This window comes from Symphalangus syndactylus, chromosome 7 (assembly GCF_028878055.3).
Source record: "Symphalangus syndactylus isolate Jambi chromosome 7, NHGRI_mSymSyn1-v2.1_pri, whole genome shotgun sequence".
NCBI lineage: Eukaryota > Metazoa > Chordata > Mammalia > Primates > Hylobatidae > Symphalangus > Symphalangus syndactylus.
The window spans coordinates 115,529,580-115,549,396 of NC_072429.2; the positions used below are offsets into that span (position 1 = coordinate 115,529,580).

Consider the following 19,817-nt stretch of genomic DNA (forward strand, 5'->3'; position numbering starts at 1 on the left):
AATTCAAACTTAGATCTAGATTTAAATGATCCTAAAATATGTTTGATAAACTCTAAATATGTATGTAAGTTACATTAACAGTCACAGCTGAAACTTTCCCGTTATAATGTGTTTTATCAAGAAAAGAATCTGGTTCTGGGCACAGTGGCATGTGCCTGTAGTCCCAGCTACTTGAGGCTGAGGTGGGAGGATCACTTGAATCCAAGAGTTCGAGGCTGTAGTGTACTATAATCCAGCCTGTGAAGAGCCACTGCACTCCAGCCTGGATAACACAGCAGAGACCCTGCCTCTTAAAACATATGCCTTGCTACTAGTTTTGAATACCTGTTTTTGAATAGCAAGTATAACAGGGAAACTAACTGTTCCAAAATGGTTGGTTTAAACGTGATCACCACTTCAATGTTGGGACTCCTTGCAGAAATCAATATATAGGTTCTATGACTGTATATAGGGAGAACAGTAGGTAAACAATTAGCTCTAAGTATGAAAATAATGCTTAATCTACCGGTAGAAAGCCAAATTCTTTTCTTGATGAAAATGCATTACATGAAATTTTAAGTCTTTCTGTCTATAGTCTGGTTTTCTTTTGAAATTGCTATTAGCAACACAATATAACATTACAATTAATGGCTAGTAATTTGTTTCTCTTTTACCAAAATCATTTTCTTGTAAAATACTGATGTTCCCAACTTCTTCTCTCATGGTTATCTCTTCCACTCTACTCTGATTCAAGCTGAACTGCTGGGCCACATCGATGTCACTTTAAAAGAAGGTCAAATACATTTTAGTTCCAAGTCTATTTATAAGAAAAAAAAAATCCCAATTCTCTCTATAAGAGAAATTAAAAAAATATATATGTATAACCCACCAAGTTTTAGAAGCCTTAATATTTAATACTTTCATACATTCCAGTACAATCCAAGAATGTAAGTGATTTGGAAATTAACTTGTATTTAAATTTGAAAAGCATCAATAATCAGCAAATACAATGTAATATGCAGAAGTCACTAAATCAAGTACAGAGGGAAAAATTAGAAATGATGGGCTAGATAGGCATGGGTTTTCATTAGGACCCTGCAACTTAACAGGCGGTGTAAACTCTAAAGTTCCCTGACTTCCCTGAGACTCAGTTTCTTTCTCTAATAAAGAATAATCTCTCATATAGTTTAAAAATACTAAATAAAAAAAAGTGTGTAATGCTAAACACCAATCTAAACACTATCAGCCATATCCAGAACATTAATACCTCAAAACAACTGACCAAGTCTGTACAAAAAATAGATGGCAAGGAAAAAAAATAGGAGGTGGCAAAGCTGTAATAGATTCTTAGGAGACCCATAAGCTATATCAACCAGATGCAGTTTGTAGACTTTGTTTAGCCTCAACTCAAACTGGGGGAAAAAAAAAAAAAAAAAGCCGACATGTCAACTGGGGACATTTGAATGCTGACTGGCTATCATACAGGCATACCTTGTTTTACTGCACTTTGTTTTACTGAGTATCACAGATGCTGAGTTTTTAACAAACCAAAGGTTTGTGGTAACACTGCCTTAAGCAAGTCTGTTGGTGCCATTTTCCAATAGCACAAGCTTACTTCAGGCCTCTGTGTCACATTTTGGTAATTCTCATGCTATTTAAAATTTTTTCATTATTATATTTGTTATGGTGATCTTGATTAGTGATCTTTAAAATTTTTTTCCTTATTTTTTAGTAGAGATGGGGGGGCAGGATCTTACTATATTGCCCAGGCTAGTCTCAAACTCCTGGCCTCAAGCGATTTTCCCACCTCAGCCTCCCAAAACACTGGGATCACAGGTGTGAACCACCACACCTGGCCCAGTGATCTTTGATGCTACTATTTTAATTATTTTGGAGTGCCACAAAGGATGCCCAAATAATATGGGCAAACTTAAGAAATGTTCTGTGTGTTCTGACTGCTCCCACCCTCCCCGACCCCTGCAATGTTTCTCCCTCTTCTTGGGCCTCCCTGTTCCTTAAGACACAACTACATTGAAATAAGGCCAATTAATAACCCTAAAATCGCTACTATTTGTTCAAGTAAAATGAAGAGTCACATGTATCTCACTTTAAATCAAAAGCTAGAAATGAATAAGCTCGGTGAAGAAGGCATGTCTAAAGCTGATTTAGGCTAAAAGCTAGGCCTCTTGCACCAAACAGCCAAGTTGTGAATGCAAAGGAAAAGTTCTTGAAGGAAATGAAAAATGCTACTCTAGTGAACATGAATAAGAAAACAAAACTACCTTATTGTTCATATGGAGAAAGTTTCAGTGGTATAGACAGAAAGTTTGGAAGAAATTAACATTAACCCTGATGCATGACTTTGAGGGGTTCAAGACTTCAGTGGAGGCAGTAACTGCAGATATGGTGGAAAAAAGCAAGAGAACTAGAATTAGAAGTGGAGCCTGAAGGTGTAACTAAATGGATGCAATCTTGGAATAAAACTTTAACAAATGATGAGTTACTTCTTATGGATGAGCAAAGAAAGTGGTTTCTTGAGATGGAATCTACTCCTAATGAAGATACTGTGAATATTGCTGAAACAACTACAAAGGGTTTAGAATATTCCATAAACTTGGTGGATAAAGCAGTGGTAGGGTTTCAGATGATTGGCTCTAATTTTGAAAGAAGTTCTACCGCGGGTAAAAAGCTATCGGGTAGCACTGTATGCTACAAAGAAATCTCCCATGAAAGAGTCAATTGATGCAGCAAACTTCACTGTTGTCTTATTTTAAGAAATTGCCGCAGTTACCTCAAACTTCAGCAACCACCACCTGTATCAGTCAGCAGCCATCAACATGGAGGCAAATCCTCCATCAGCAAAAGAACTGCAACTTGCTGAAGACTCAGATGATCACTAGCATTTTTTTGCAGTATTTTTAAGATAAGCTCACTGCTTTTTTAAACATAATGCTATTACTGCACACTTAATAGACTATAGTACAGTGTGAACATAACTTTTATAGGCACCGTGAAACCCCAAAATTTGTGTAACTTGCTTTACTGCGGTGGAACCGAACTCACAGTATCTCCAAGGTATGTCTACATTAAGGAATAACTGATAATTTTTTTAAAGGTGTGATGTGTCATGGAGGCTTTAAAAATTCTTTACCTCTAAGAGACAAATATCAAACTATATACAGATGAAGTAAGATTATTGTTACTTGATTTAAAATAATCTGGTGGGGGTTGTGAGGTAAGCTGGGGAAACATAGATGTAATAAGACCGGCAATATACTTGTAACTTAAAAAGCTGAATAACTGACATATAAGGTTCATAATCCTAATTTCTCTAGTTATTAGCTATGTTTAAAAATTTCCATAATAAAAAATTTTCAAATAAAATGTCAAAAAGAGAGAAAAAAGTAAAATAGCTAGATAGAGCCTACAGCTAATCAACACACATGCAATAACAAAATAGGTCATAACAGTCTAATTAGAAGCCACAGATCATTTCAAAAAGCAGAGAAATCTGTAATGGTGTAGAGTTTCTTGGTTGTCAGTTATGCTAATAAGTCACTTGGAAAGCTACAGTCACGTTCCAACATCATGGCATGATAACTGGATCGTAAGGGCTTGAGAAAAGGGAAACATACTACAGTACTCTGCTATAACAGCCATCTCTGTGTAACTCTCTCCTCTCAAATGTGTGTCATGGCAATGACCCTTTGTTGCTCTTCATAAAAAGTTATCTCACATGTTCATTTAAAACAAAAATAAAAACAAACCAGAACAGAATTATGGCTCTGAGTGTAGCCTGGCCAAACCAGTAGCTGACTTTAATATATAACTCTGAAAAATATCATGAAGCAACAGTTTACATTCCCTGCTATCATTATGTAACTAGCATATCTGACTGTTTCAGTTTACGTAAGCTTTGGCCTAAGCTTGTCAAAACTCTCACATCTTAGCTGTGTTAAAGCTGACATCCACATGATTTTCTTACAGAAGAACCACTTTCTAGGTTTTATGTTCCATATTTATATACTATCCTAAATAAACATATATATGCATTTTAGCTACCTGTTAATGTAAAACATTCCAAGGAAAACTATACATTTGGAAGCTAATACTACTGCTTATTGTAGACCAAGTCAACAATTTTTTTTAAAAGAAGACACATACTCTAAGTCAGGCAGTGGCTGATCAAAGTCATGAAATTCTTCAGGTAAAGTAATGGCATTGTAAGCTGCTTCCCGATTTTCCTCAGGCAGGTCAACCACACCTAGAAAAAAAATGCTAAGCTTAAATATCTAGCTACCCATAAATTATCTAGGGATCAGAGGGAGATAAGTAGGTATAATTTCCTAAGTTTATATTCTAATAGAAAGGTTGATAACATATGCAAAATACCTTGAAGCACAAGTACTTCTCTTTTTCCATGATCATAAATCGTATTCCTTGCTTTAGGAAAAAGTCAAAGCACTAATTATGCATTAAGCTCATAAATGTTTAAACGGACATATCAACAAATAACTAGTAATAGTTTCCTAATTAAACATATTTAGGGGGGGAAAGAATGACTGCAAAAGAGTACCTTAAATGTTAAAAAGAGCTGGTTATTTTGGAGAAAGAATTATACAATTTTAATTTTCTTTGTATTTTTCCCGTACTTTTCAAGTTGTCTATAATAAACATGCCTTACTTTGAAAGACAAACAAAAAGCATGTTATTTAGATAAAATGTGCTTATTGGTCACATGTTAAGTATTGTAGTCTTTTTCTAAATATTTTACTTTTAAACAAAATCTTAGATCTCAGACATTTTACTGTTCACATATTGACATAAACTGAAGTACTAGAACGTATCCTCAGTAGAAACTGTTGTTTAAGGCATTTCTTAATAAAATACACATTATTTTAATTAGAATAAAAATTTCATCAATGCTTTTAAAAATTATAGAAAGATATGTGAATTTAAATATTAATTATCTACTTAGATGGTGGTGTGGTTGGCAGACTCCAGTTTTATAACCAATCATTACCTAAAACAAAACAACAAAAAACTACAAAGAATATTTACTTACGAAAAAAAGTTTAAAATCCTAAAATTGTCTTTTCTGAGCTATATTTTAAAAAATCATTACATAACAATTAGTTTTCAACATTTCAACCTCTTGATGACTCAGCCTATGTAAGCTGCTGAAAAAAGTATTAAAAAGGCAGCTCCAAAGGAAGAACAAATGGGGGTGAGCTCCATTACTTCACAGGGAGAACAGACGCAAGCAGGTTTCCTCCCTTGAAGCACTGCCTCCCCAAGCCTTGCTCTATCTTTGAAGGGTTCCTTGTATTTCAATTATAACAAAGCATGTAGATTTAGAAAATGTGTTTAGCTACAGTAACACAAAGAACATGAGAAACTCCAAAGTAAAAAACAACAACAACAACAAAAACCAAACAAGTTCAACAATACCTGGCCGAAAAGCCATCTTTATCTTAATGAATGCTTCATTACAGTCTGCAAGAAGGTATTTGGCTTTCCTGTGATAGATTCGAACTACTCCCAGTAAGAGATGTCCTGATGTCCGTAATGCCATTTTCACCTATGAATAAAATATTAATCATATTCCAAAACCTGCATTTCGTGCCATTCATAGTCTTTATTTTTTTATCTTTTTCCTTTAAAGTTGCATTATGATCACATACATTTCTCACTGTCCTTACCTATAAATTGCCTGAATATCGAATATCCTGAAAAGACAGAGTGAGTGGTAATTCACGAATTAACACAAACATGAAGGAAGCTAGGAAGCAAGCACTAAACCATTCCATGAATTGTGTCATTAGCACATTAAGGAGCACGTAACACTTTTGGTTGCCAATCCAGAGCCATTGTTTCTTGCTGGCTAAGTCAATTCTGATTTTGTTTGAGAAGCAAATGTCCCCCACATTGACAGATGTCTCATTCCTCTCTGCTAATACCTGTTCTTCAGTGGGCATGAAACACAGTTCAGCCAATTGAGTAACAAGTGAAGTATGCCAGAGAGTTTCTGAGAAAGATTTTCCCCCCAAAAGAACAACGTCTCTCTCTTCCTTCCCTCTTTCCTGCTTTGATAGGTAGGGCTTGCTTGGTGCTTCATGCAGTCACCCTGTAAACCACAATGCTAAAGTATGAGGACAGGAAGCCAACACACTAAGGATGGAGAGTCCTTGGATGACATAATCAAGCTGCTGGACCAATCTCAGATCTCCCTGTTTCCAAAATTTTAGTTAATTAAGCCTGTTATTTCCCTTATTGTTTAAGCTACTTTTTACTAAGTTTCCATTAATTGGAAAGCATACTGATTTTTAAAAAAAGTTTGGAAAGCATACTAATTGATAAAGAACAATAGTATCCATAGCTTTTTTTCACCAGAAAATATACTCCCAACCTTTTTTCAAGGCAGATCTTGATCAACATTAATATGGGATACAGTATGTGGAAAAGCAGTAGTTGATAAACAATGAGATAAGACTCCATCTAAACACAAGTATTCAAAATTCCTCTAGCCATAAGGAAAATTTACTGAAAGAATGAGGCAACATGAACTCAAACATCCCCAGATACTTTCCCAAACCACGCCATAAAACACAAGTTCTAAGGTAACAAAAAAAGCTTTTAAACATTTGCTTAATGTTTAAATTACGATTAGTATATTGTTATTTGTAAAAGAAAATGTTGTATTTTAAATTTTACGTGTATTCTCTACAGCACTCTAGGACCCTACTTATGACTCTCAGGTTCTGTATTTATGAGCATTTTATGTGACTTACAGCATAAATGAGGAGTCTATGGCCATACATTTTTAGACATCCGAAATTATACCAAATTCGTGATCAAATTCAGAATTTATCAGACAATGAATCCCTAATCTTAAAAAAACTCAAAGTAAAATGTTGCTCCTAATGGAAAAACAGAATCTATTTTTATGTGGTGTTATAAAATTTAAAATTTATATTGACTGAACCTTCACCTAAGAACAAAGGAGGGAAAAAAAACCTCTGCTAACTATTATCTAGAACTAGCAACTTTCGAAAAGTGGTGTTTGGGCAAAAGCTTTCTTTCTGGATTAGTCTGGTTCAGAGTTTAGCCTAGGAGTAGGTAAAATGAGGTATGGCATGTTTTTGAGCTAGTGTGTATTAAAGTGTAAACATAAATATAATGAAGATTCCAGGCTACATATTCTGGGAAAGCTCTGCAAATAGGGCCAGTGGTTCTTCCAATGGGGGCGTGGAAGAGAGACGAGAAAAAGTATGCAAGCTTGCAGTTGCAAATGAGCCACGTGTGACACGCTAAACAACTAAACTGACATTTTCACAACAAGAACTGCACACCAAAGCAAACATTAGAAATTTCAGGCCAGTTCACTCTGGAAATATCTTTACATCCTGTTACCAAATAGATAAAAAGCTCAGTTAGAAATGGTTTAAAAAATTTGAAGAGAAATCACTTTCTCTCATAAACACATTACAATCTTTTACATTATTCCTGAACTGTCTGCTTTCCTTTGTGGCTGCTCGTGTATATGTTCAATTACCAGATTGTCTCATACTCTTTTGTAGTGTCCCTAAAGTGGCACAAAGTACTCGGTACGTATCATGAAGAAAATCTGTTATCCTTTTAAGCCACTCAATATTTGCTTACAGATGTTAAAGATTAGCCACACATATATACTTTCCAGAAAAGAGTACAATTTCTACGTTTGCCATTAACTTATCCCTGTAAGCATATCTATAAAAAAACCTGAAAATACCAATGTTCTCATACAATTTGACCAGCAGTGCAAACTGGTATGATCTCACCAGAACAAACTGTTAGTGCATATCACAAATCTCAAATACATGTACATCACTTGGCCTATCAATTATAATTCTAAAAATAAATCTTAAGAAACACTTAAGGGCGTGAACAAACATTTAACAAGAAATGTTTACTAAATGGCTAGTCTTTAAAAAGAAAATAAAACAACCTGTAATCCTACCACCTACAGAAATCTGTAATAATCTTTTGGTATGCCTTCTAGGCTTTCCTGTGTACATGTACACAAGTTATCTTTGTGTATATACATAAAAACTAACATAATGATTGTTAGAAGGCTGCATCCAGGAAATAGAGCAAAACTTAGGAAAAGGCACAGGTTTCTCATAAACACCCCCTTCCTCACACACAGATAATCTTCCCCACAATTGACACCTCCCATCAGTGTTTCATTTATTAAAATCGATAAACTTATATTAACACATCATTACCAAAAGTCTCTAGTTTACATCAGGGTTCACACTTGGTGTTATACATTCTATTAGTTTGGACAAATGTAAATGGCATTTGTTAACTATTATACTATCATGCAAAACAGTTTGACTGCTCTAAAAAGAATAGTCTGTGCTCTGCCTACTCAACCCTACATTCTCTCCCCAACCTCCCATCTTTTTACTGTCTCATTTGTATAGTTTCGGCTTTTCCAAAATGTCCTATAGCTGCAATCATATAATATGTAGCCTTTTTAGATTGGCTTATTTTACTAAGTAATATGCATTTACAGCACTTTCACGTCGTTTTTTTTTTTTGAGACAGGGTCTCAAACAAAAGCTCCTCTAAGGAACAGATCAGTAAACAATATTTGGGCACTGCCCTGACTGATGCTTATTTGCCATTAAAAAATAGGCAAATCAAAATATATGCACTTAGAGATTTTTTTTTTAAAGAAAAAGAGAATCATACCGTAATCATATCAAGTGTATCTAGAGGTGATAAGGACTTCACATAATAAAGAAACACTTCTAAGGATTTTCCTTGCGCTCCAATGCCCCTACCTAAAAAAACTGTTTTAGAAGTTCTATTTCACATATCAATAAACAATGAACAAAGTGAATAAAAATGTCAACATCAAACATACCTTTGGTGAGATGATACTCTCCACGCTGCTCTCTAAATTACACTCGAACACATGGGCTTTGGTTAGCTTCTTATCCCAATGGGCCGCTAGCCAAATTTTGGCCAGAGGCCCTCTTTTACTGAGAACAAAATGTGCGTAGAACATTGTTCTGGCTGGCTATGAAAACAGAAGAAAACCTAAGAGGGGAAAAAAAGTTAATGTAAATATTATCTGACAATTTAAATACTTATCAAGACATAAGAAATTTAAAATTTTTGTTCTCTTTAATATAAAAACCATAAAATGCTTGAGTAAATGTTTAATATGTATTTTAAAAACAACAGATTTAAAACAAATCTATTGTTTTAATTTTGAGAGGAAAAAAAAAATAGACCCCAAAATACTAAGAGCTGAAAGTAAAAGGGACAAGAGTCAAATTGCTTTCATGCCTTGTTTCATTTCTATCTTGACTGACAGTAGAAATAGTCTGTTTACTGGCCAAAAGCTAGAGAATATATTTTTCATGGCAAGAAAAGAAAATCTACGAAGAAAGATACTCAGGCACAGATAAAAATCTGTGGAAATTTCCATTTTTAGAATCCCATTAAAAATCATGATTCTGGGATAAATTATCTGTAAAATTGCTACTACACGAAAAGTACTATACTAAGCATTTCATATTCCACCAAGCAAAGCTAAGCAGGTGGGCTGGCCCCATTTTACAGGTGGGTAGTTTAGAAAAATCGACATTCAAAAAAGGTAAAGAATTATATATATAGTTTTCTTAAGAACTTACAAAGCATTTATCTACTTATAATTTAAATATTAAATCAGGGACAATGGTACAGCAGATTTATCTTATGACTGAAAGTCTTGGAATCACAAATATGTTACTGACATTTTACTTTCCTTCAGCACTCTAATGTATTAAGAAAGGCCGCTTGAAAACCCCAGTTCAGAAGAGTATATTAACTGCAGGATATTTCCTTTATATCATTTAATTTCCCTCTTTCACAGATTTAAAACAAATCTACTTCAGCGAATGAATTTCCAGATTTAAAACAAATCTATTGTTTTAATTTTTTTCTAAAATGTCCATGACTAGAAAATGATATATGCCTTGCTTTACAGAAATAAAATCAAATACATGTACAATACATAAAAAGCACTTTAAAATTTTAATTTGAAATAGAGTCACAGGGAGTCATACAGATAGTAGGTCTCATGTACTTTTTTAAACCTAGTTTCTCCCAATGGTGACATCTTAAATAACTACAATATAGTATCAAAACCAGGGCACTGACATTGATTCAATGTGTCTACAGACTTTTATACCATTTTATCACATATGCAGATTTGTATAATCACCACTGCAAAAAGATACACAGCTATTCCATCACTACAAAACTCATCACATTCATCCCTCTCTCTCTGCCATTCCTAAGTCTTGACAAGCACCACCTGTTCTACATTTCTAATTTTGTCATTTTTTTTCTTTTAAGAGATGGGGTCTCATTCTGTCTCCCAGGCTGGAGTGCAGTGATGTGATCATAGCTCACTGCAGCCTTGAACTCCTAGGCTCAAGCAATCCTCCTGCCTCAGCCTCTCAAGTAGTTGGAACTACAGGCGTTGAGTCACCACACTGGACTTAATTTTGTTGTTTTGAGAAAATTATATAAATGAATCATATAGTATATGACTTCTTGAAATGGCTTTTTGCATCTAGCACAATGCTTCTGTGATCCAAGTTGTTATGTTTATCAATAGTATATTCCCTTTTACTGTTGGACAGCATTCCGTGAGATTCATATACCACCATATGCTTGAACATTCACCTACTGAAGGACATTTAGTTGTTTCCAGTTTTTGGCTATTACAAATAAAGCTGCTATAAATATTCATGTACAGACTTTTGGTGAACATTAAGTTTTCATTTCTCTAGGACAACTGTCCCAAAGTGTGACTACTGACAAATATTGTTAAGTATATGTTTAGTTTTTAAAGAAACTTTAATACAATTATCAAAATAAGTGAGTTTTTACATTTATAGGCTTATCAAATTTATATGGAAAAGCAAATAACTAAAAAAGCTAAAACTATTTTGGAAAAAAGTGAGAAAAACTAGTCTATTTGATTTCAAGACTTACTATATAGCTATAATACTCAAGATTGGTATTGGCAGAGGAAACACAGTCAATGTAACAGAACTGAGAACCCAGAAATAGCCCGCACAACTAAGTTCGACTAATTTTTTTTTTTTTTACAAAGATGCAAAAGCTATCTAATGGAGAAATGATAGATTTTTCAACAAATGGTGCTGGAGTGATTAAACACGATCTGAAGACCAGAAAACATGCACGCACGCACACCCCCCCTCCACAAAACAAAAAAGGCAAGGAAAAAACCCTCCACCTAAAATCTCACACATTATATAAAAATTCAAAATAGACAAAACTTTTTAAAAATGGCAGAGGGGAACCTTCAGTACCTAAAGCTTGGTAAAAATTTTGACACATCAAAAACACAACCCATGAAGGCAAAGTTCTTGCTCAATAAACTCGCCTTTATCAAATTAAACTTCTGCTCTACGAAAGAAATGCAAAGACAAGCTATAGACTGGGGAAAAAATATTTGTAAACCACACATCTGACTAGAACTCAGATATAGAATATGTAAAGAATTCTCAAAACTTCAGGGGTAAGAAGAAAAAAAAACTCCAATTAGAAAATAGGCAAAAGAGGCCAGGCATGCTGGCTCATGCCTGTAATCCCAGCACTTTGACAGGCCGAGACAGGCAGATCACTTGAGGCCAGGAGTTCAAGACCAGTCAGGGCAATTTTGCAAAACCCCTTCTCTACTAAAAAACACAGAAATTGCTACGTGTGGTGGCATGTGCCCGTAATCCCAGCTACTCAGGTGGCTGACGCAGGAGGATTGCTTGAACCTAGGCTGTGGAAGTTGCAGCGAGCTGAGATCGCGACACTGCCTTCTAGCCTGAGTGACACAGCAAGACTGTCTAAAAGGACAAAAAAAAAGTGAGCCAAAGAAGAGAAATTTCACAGAAGAGGTTTACTGATGACAAATAAGAACATGAGATGTTCAATTATCCTAGGCATTTGAGAAATACAAATTAAGGCCAAAAACATTATCACCACACACTTAATATAAGAGCTAAATTAAAAAATAGTGGCAACGTCAAATGCTGAAAAAGACACAGAGAAGCTGGATCTCTTACACCGCAGGTGGGACTGAAATCTCTTGAATTAGCTTTTTTCTGAAAGACAGAGTAATTGTTTTTCATTTTTTCACAGTCTGTAAATCTTAGAATGAGAATTTTGCTTACTGTACTTTCAATTAAAAATGTGCCAATTCTTTCCAATGACGTAGAGAAAATATATTTTAGTTAAGCGTATCACAGGCAACAGATTTCCTACATGTCAAAAATATTCGGGAGGGTGGGGGGCTGTGGTGCAAGAATACTGCAGTCAGGTTTGCCTTATCTCCATTTCCATCACTTAACAGTAAAGAGTCTTGAAATTCTCATTCTCTGAATCTAATGTTCCCAAAGGATTATTAATTCATACTAAAAAAACTTTTTCTCAAAAGAAAAAAAACCAGGCTTTGTCAACTGTCTAATGTTGTAAACTCTTCCTCCTAAATTTGGAGTTAAGGAAGGAAGAAATTGGCTAGCCGTGGTGGCTCACGCCTGTCATCCCAGCACTTTGGGAGGCCAAGGTAAGAGGAATGCTTGAGGATAGGAGTTCCAGACCACCCTGGTCAATATAGCAAGACCCTGTATTTATTTTTTTTAAAAAAAGAAATTAAAGAATGAAGAAATACTATATTCTATACTAAGAACTCAGACAAAATATTCTTAAGGTACGAGCATTAAATAACACCTCAAAGGTGCTTTATTTGCCCTTTGGTATTTTATAGATTAAAACATGCTTCCCATACTGGAAGAGAGCCTCCTATGTTTCAAATCAGTGCCTACTTCAAGCCTTAAAATGTTATCACAAAACTTAAGCTGCTCCTACTATGTTATAAATAAAATCTAGAGAACTTTATAGAAATCCAACATAGCAGCATGTTCTGAGAAATATAATCGCTGTTGTACAGGACAAGCCCCAAGTTCCACTATGGAAGCAAGCAACTGTATCCTAAACAAAAAACTCCTTAATATTAAGCTTCTAGAATACTATCTGTCACATGACAATTACTAAATATGTGCTTAATGAATAAGTAAATAAGATCTACCAAATGATCTCATAATTGGCATATGTAAAAAATTTTAGACGTTTTAAAAATTAAAACTACTGACATTTTTCAACAGGTGTCAGTAGCTCTTGGCCAGCACTTCAGCTGCTGGTCAGAGCACCGTGCCTAAAATATCCCAGCTATGCAGAGGCAGAGATTCCTAAACAGAAGCCTGTTTGGCATAGGATGGGGCTAAGGAAGGCAGAGTGATGCTAAAATTAATGTGGGAAACAATTAGCAAGAGGAAATCACTCTAATAACTAAAGGAAGCCAAAGGAGCAGTGGTGGATTGACTCCTGGTGTATATCTGAATGAGGAGAAAGTGTAATTATAATTGCCTTTTAAGACAATTTTTTTTCCTTGATAATACCAAACTTTATCCAATCTTTAAAAAAGTCGATTAATCTCTTTAGGTTTTGAAGATTCTATATTCTGCCAAATCCTTTATGAAAACCCTGTGCAGAAAATCTGCATCTGATACCAGAGCACAACTTAGCATTTCATGATTTGAGAATCATTTTTTTCTAAAGCGGCAAGCAATTTTTTTCAATTGATCCTAAAAAATTAAAGTCTGATGTGAAACAGCAGAAAGATTGCTATTTTAGAACATATTCAAGAATACAAAAAATGGCAATTTAAGACTTTCAAAGAATCAAACTGAGGCTCATGCTTCTAGGATAGTATCAGTCATTACCAATATTTCACTCATTAGAAAGCATAGCAGGACAGTGGTTGGGTAAACTGGTGCTGTCTTCTCTGAAGGACAATATGATAACATTTTATAAAAATTTCACTTACACTTTCTAGCCAGAAATTGCACTTTCAGTAACCAATACAAAAGATATACTTGAAGATGCATATTACTAAAGACAAAACCAAAAAACCAAACACGAAAAAACCCAAAGAAAACTTACTAAGCACTACGTGTTTTATGTACCCAACCTCTTCATGACTGTCCTACAGAAGTAAATTACTGGCCCATTTTACAGATGGAGAAAACAGATGAAGATAAGTAAATGTCACTAGTATTTAATGGAAATGGAACTTGAACTTCAGAATCCACACTTCTAACTACAACACTATGCTGCCTTGCCAGAGCAGAACAGAACATTCTAAATAACCTACTTGGCCATCAATAAGTGATATGAAAAATTAATATACACAAACAACGGAATATAGTCGGTCCTCCTTATCCATGGCTTCTGCGTCCCTGGACTAAACCAACCCAGGATCAAAAATTGTTGGAGGGGGAGACAAAAAAAACACAACAATAAAAAATAATACTAATAAAAAACTATAACAACTATATTAACTATTAACATAGCATTTACATTGTAATATTATAAATAGAGATGATTTGAAGTATATGGGATGTTAGTAGGTTATATGCAAATACTACACTATTTCATATAAGCGACTTGAGCATTCGTGGTTTTGGTCCTGGAACCAATTCCCCTTTAATATCAAGGGACAATTGTACAGTACAGCTTTAAACAAGAATACAACATTTGTACTAACATGGAAAATCTACAGGCTAAGTGCAGAAAAGTTGGAGTTTTAAAAAAGAATGCTCTTTCTCTATACATTTACGAGTTCTTGAATAAGCTTAAAATACCTGTGGCGTACACATGAAACTGGTGATATTGGTTACCTCTAGAAAGTAGGCTTGCAGGGCAAGTGAGGCCTACCTTTTTGTACCGTTTGTGTATATACACACACACACACACACACACACAATTTTAACTCGGGACATACATGTACACCACCTATTCAAAGTAAAAACTACTATCTCAGAAGTAAAGACATAATCCTGTTATTGTCATTAACTAGCAGGTTAAGCTGCCTAACCTTTATGCAGTTCAGTTTCCCTACTATGAAAACCTGGAAGGTTGAAATCTGGTGGTTTACCTAACCTTTGAAAACATCAATACCTAACTCAGATCAGAATGGAGCTACCTCTTCAGGGGCGTGGGGTGAAGGATCTCCGAAGATATTTCTAACCCTGCACACTAGAAATCTCCTCTGTTTTGGTTCTAACATCCTTTGACCAAGAGTTTCACAATCACACAGTCGTAGGTTCTAATTCAGCTCCCTCTTTGCTCAGTTGTTTTGTAACGGTGAATAAGTTTTTTCTCAACTATAAAGTGGGACAATATTCACCAAAAAAGAATATGAAAATTAAATACAAGGGCACACCTAACATAGTGCCACTGCTGATGTGAAGAGTAACTCTGAAGACAATCTTGCAGCAAAACATTAACCAGCCAGTATAATCACACCTAACAACTCTGGTTTGACATTTAAACTAAAAACACAACCTTATTTCTCAAGAATTAGAAAATTTCCATTCTGTACCAAACTGTAAAAGACAGAGTTTCTTAGAATTTGTATGTTTCACAAAATAATTCACCAGAAATTCTTTTGTAATTCTGACTTGTGTATAAAAAAAGCACTATGTCTTTTAATTATGCACTGCCGTCACCTCAACTATACAAACTGTTAACTTATTTGAAGATCAGATATGGCGTATGTCCTCATCAATGCTTTTCCAAAAATAATTAGTTGCCTCCGACATTAACAAAGGTATTTAATGACTTCACGATTTCAGAAACCTTCTCCTGCCAGTCTCCAAAATTCTACAGACTCGCACAGCCCGCTGGCATTTACACCCAATTTAAGAAAATAGAAATTTTTGCCTGAAAACCAATTACTCTTCTAACCAGTATAATGACAGCAAAGATTAACTTTCCCTTGCAAAAAGAAGCCGATAAACACAAGCCTTTCCCAGAAACCCTTCACACAAACGCTGTTTTTTTTTCACGCTGAAGACACTAACAAATCAGAGTGACCAAGTAAACCCCCCAGCGTTTCCCTCTTACAAATTTGAAGAAGGCCGCTAAGTCTGGCAGCACAACCCGACAGTGTCACCCCACACTATCAGAGCGGATCATTCGCAAAAAGCCTTTTTCAGCGACGAAAAGGGCACCAAGCATTTATTAGAAACACGTACCTCCCCCAGAGCGTCTCTACAACACCCGATATCCTTAATCACTTTAAAGAATGATTGGAAAAGTTGAGGGGAAACCCAATTATGCAAATATCCTTGGAAAAAGAAGCAACTTCCCTCCGTCGCTTTTTCCACGCGTCTGTGCAATATTTAGCATTTCCAACGTAAAAATTGTCTTTTTAAAACCGGAGGGCAGCAGCAGTCACTGGCCGAGGGGCACCCGCCGACCCCCCACCCCCAGCCCAGCCTCACCAGATCCGCACGTTCTTGAGCCCCGCACCCGAGTTCGGCGGAAGGTTGCTGCTCCCGGGGCTGGCACCGCGGGCGGCGGGCCCGCCACCGCCTCCTCCCAGACAGCCATTTTTACCCGCGGAGTAGGCGGCCCGGTCCCCAGAGCGGGCTCGTTCAAACCTCTTCCCCTCCCTCCGCAGCCCAGGGTTTCCCCGGCCTCCTGGGGGACGTGAGATGGACCTGCAGAGTAACAGCCTTTGTAGATCTCAGAATGGATCAGAATCATTTGTTACCGAACAAGTGACGATGCGGGCCCGAGCTGCATGGGTCCGGGCCGAGGGCGGGCCCGGAGCGAAGGGGGCTGGGCGGGTGGCGCCGCCGCTTGGGCGCCGGGAGGGTGGCAGCACGCGTGGGCGCGGCGAGGGCTGCCTTCTCCCTCGCCCTCCCGCCCTCAAGAGTCCGGCTCCCCGACGGCTGAGCGGCGGGGAAAGGGTGGGGGGAGGGAGCTAGAGGAAAAGAAGGGGTCGGCCAAGTCTCTTACCTTGCTCTCCGCTGGGAGTTAGGCGGGCTGGGTGGCCCGGGGAGGGGAAAAGGGTCGGGGGAGGGGGCGGGGAAAGGGGGGAGCCCTTGCAAGGTGTAGCTTCGGAGCAGCTCCCGCCGCCGCCACAGCCGGCGCCTCCTTTCCGATTCACTCAAACAAACAAGATGGCTGCCGTTACGCCGCGGCTCTTCCTGCCGCCCAAATCCTCGGTTCAAATCGGCAGGATGTTTACGGTTAAAATGGTACCTGTGCGCCTGCGCAGCCAGCCCAAGCCCCCCCCCCCGCCGGAAGGAGCGGCGCAGGCGCAATGACTATTTCCTTTTCTTTGGAACCCGCCCTGTTTGTGGACTCCGCAACTGAGCAAGCGCAAAGGTGATTCTCTTGCGAGAGGGTCTTTGAGAGTTGCGGTGTTAGCCAATAGCGTAGGATAGCGCACGCGCAGTGTTTTCCAGTGCGGTGAATATTTGCATTTAGCTTTATTCTTGTATTTGTTTTAAAGAAAAAAGCTGTCGTGGTGCAATTTTGTGTGCCCCCACCAAAAAATTCATTTTATGGCTCTATGGGGTTGAAGGTGACATAAAAACCTCAAACTAACTCCGTAAAATATAAGGCTTCATTTATTCAGTCAACCTATATTATAGAGGGTCTTCTGTTTGCTACACTTTGGGATCTGGATATAGTGATTAATATAACATAGGTAATAACGGCACTTTGGAAATTTTTAGTATAGCTTGGGAGGAATCTTAAAAGTTCTTATCTTAAAAGACTTACTTGTAACCACGAAGGAAATTTACTTCTGTTTTTATTGTGGAGATCTTTCCAGTGATGAAAGAAATTGAAGAGGACACACAAAAAATGGAAATATATTCCATGTTCATGGATTGGAAGAATCAATATTGTTAAAATTTCCACACTACCCAGAGCAATCTACAGATTCAATGTAATCCCTATCAAAATATCAATGGCATTCTTCACAGAAAGAGGAAAAAAATCGTAAAATTTATGTGGAACCACAATAAGACCCAGAATAGCCAAAGCAATCCTGAGCAAAAGAATAAAGATGGAGGCATCACATTACCTGACTTCAAATTATACCACAAAGTGATAGTAAATAAAACAGCATGGTGCTGGCATGAAAACAGACACATAGACTAATGGAACAGAATAGAGGACCTATAAATAAATCAATACATATACAGTCAACTAATTTCTGACAAAGAAGCCAAGAACATGCTTTGAGAAAAGGACGGTCTCTTCCAAAAATTGTTCTGGGAAAACTAGATAACTATATGTAGAAGAATGAAACTAGATCACTATCTTTTGCCATATTAAAAAAAATCAAAACAAAATGGCTTGAAGACTGGAATCTAAGATTTGAAACTACTGAAACTACTAGAAGAAAACGTTAGGGATATGCTCCAGAACCAAATATTTCTTAGTAATACTGACCTTAAAAGCATAGGCAAGCAAAGCAAAAATGGACAAATGGGATCATGCCAAGCTAAGAACCTTCTGCAAAGCAAACAACAAAGTGAAGAGACAACCCATCAAGTGGGGGAAAATACTTGCAAATTACTCATCTATCACAGGATCAATAGCCATAATATATAAGGAGCTCAAACAATATAATAGGAAAATAATCCAATTAAAATTGAGCAAAAGACCTGCATGGATATTTCTCAAAAAAGACATACAAATGGCCAACAGGTATATGAAAAAATGCTTAACATCACTAATCATCAGAGAAATGCAAATCAAAACTGGGATGAGGTATAATCTCATTCCAGTTGAAATGGCTTTTATCCAAAAGACAGGCAATAATGAATGCTGATAAAGATGTGGAGAAAGAGGAACACTCGTACACTGTTGGTAGGAATGTATGTTAGTACAGCACTGTGAAGAACAGTATAGAGATTCCTTAAAAACCTAAATATAGAGCCACCATATGAGCCAGCAATCCCACTCCTAAGTAAATAACAAAAAAAAAAAAAAAAAAAGAAAAGGGAAATCAGTACAAAATCAGTACATCAGAGTGGTATCTGCCCTCTCACGTTTATTGCAGCAAGATTCACAATTTTCAAGATACGGAATCAACGTAAGTGTCCATCAGTGGATAGATGGGTAAAGAAAATGTGGTACATATACACAAGATAATATTTTTCAGCCATAAAAAAAAGTCCTTTCATTTGCTGCAACATGGATAGAACTGGAAGACATTGAGTGAAATCAACCAGGCACAGAAGGACATTAGTGTGAATGTTCACACTAATATATGGGAGCTTAAAAAAAAAAAAAAAGAACTCATTCAGATAGAAGGAAGAACGATGGTTACCAGAGCCTGGGAAGGGTAGTGGGGAGGGGGCAGATGAGTACAAAATCTGCCCCCTCAAATTTGGTACAAAAATACAGTTAGAAAGAAGGAATAAAATCTAGTGTTTGGTAGCACAATAGGGAAACTATAGGTAATAACTTACTGTATATTTCAAAATAACTAAAAGAGTGGAATTGGAATGTTTCTAACACAAAGAAATGATAAATACTTGAGGTGATGGATACCCCAATTACCATGATTTGTTACACATTCTGTGCTTGTATTGAAATGTCAGATGTACCTTATAATTATGTACAACTATTTTGAATCCATAACAGTTAAATGTTTTTTAAAAAGAAATTTTGTGTCCAGTTTCTGAATGTATTTTCATTTTAAAGTAAAACACACAGAAGAAACAGACATTTAAGTCCATATATTCCTCATTGTCAGCAACCACTGCTTCTGGACCTATTTGTTACACATTGTATGCTTGTATTGAAATGTCAGATGTACCTTATAATTGTGTACAACTATTATGAATCCATAATAATAAAAACGTTTTTTAAAAAGAAATTTTGTGTCCAGTTTCTGAATGTAT

General features: G+C 36.6%; 1 protein-coding gene across 3 annotated transcripts in view; it reads right to left on the minus strand.

Moving 5' to 3' along the window:
• The window catches only part of RAD21 (RAD21 cohesin complex component), a 28,934-nt gene extending 11,654 nt beyond the window's left edge, over positions 1-17,280 (minus strand). Inside the window, exons 1-5 of one of the 3 annotated variants that reach the window (XM_055287096.2) lie at positions 16,909-17,280; positions 8,894-9,069; positions 5,431-5,560; positions 4,144-4,243; positions 654-760 (exon numbers count right to left, since the gene is read on the minus strand). In XM_055287096.2, the coding sequence (XP_055143071.1) occupies positions 654-760; positions 4,144-4,243; positions 5,431-5,560; positions 8,894-9,037 (481 nt within the window). In that variant the 5' untranslated portion in view covers positions 9,038-9,069; positions 16,909-17,280. Of the gene's footprint in view, positions 1-653; positions 761-4,143; positions 4,244-5,430; positions 5,561-8,893; positions 9,070-16,388 lie in introns of all 3 variants that reach the window. The other 2 variants (XM_063643516.1, XM_055287097.2) reach the window with 2 other exon arrangements.
• Between the last annotated feature and the right edge of the window lie 2,537 nt (positions 17,281-19,817).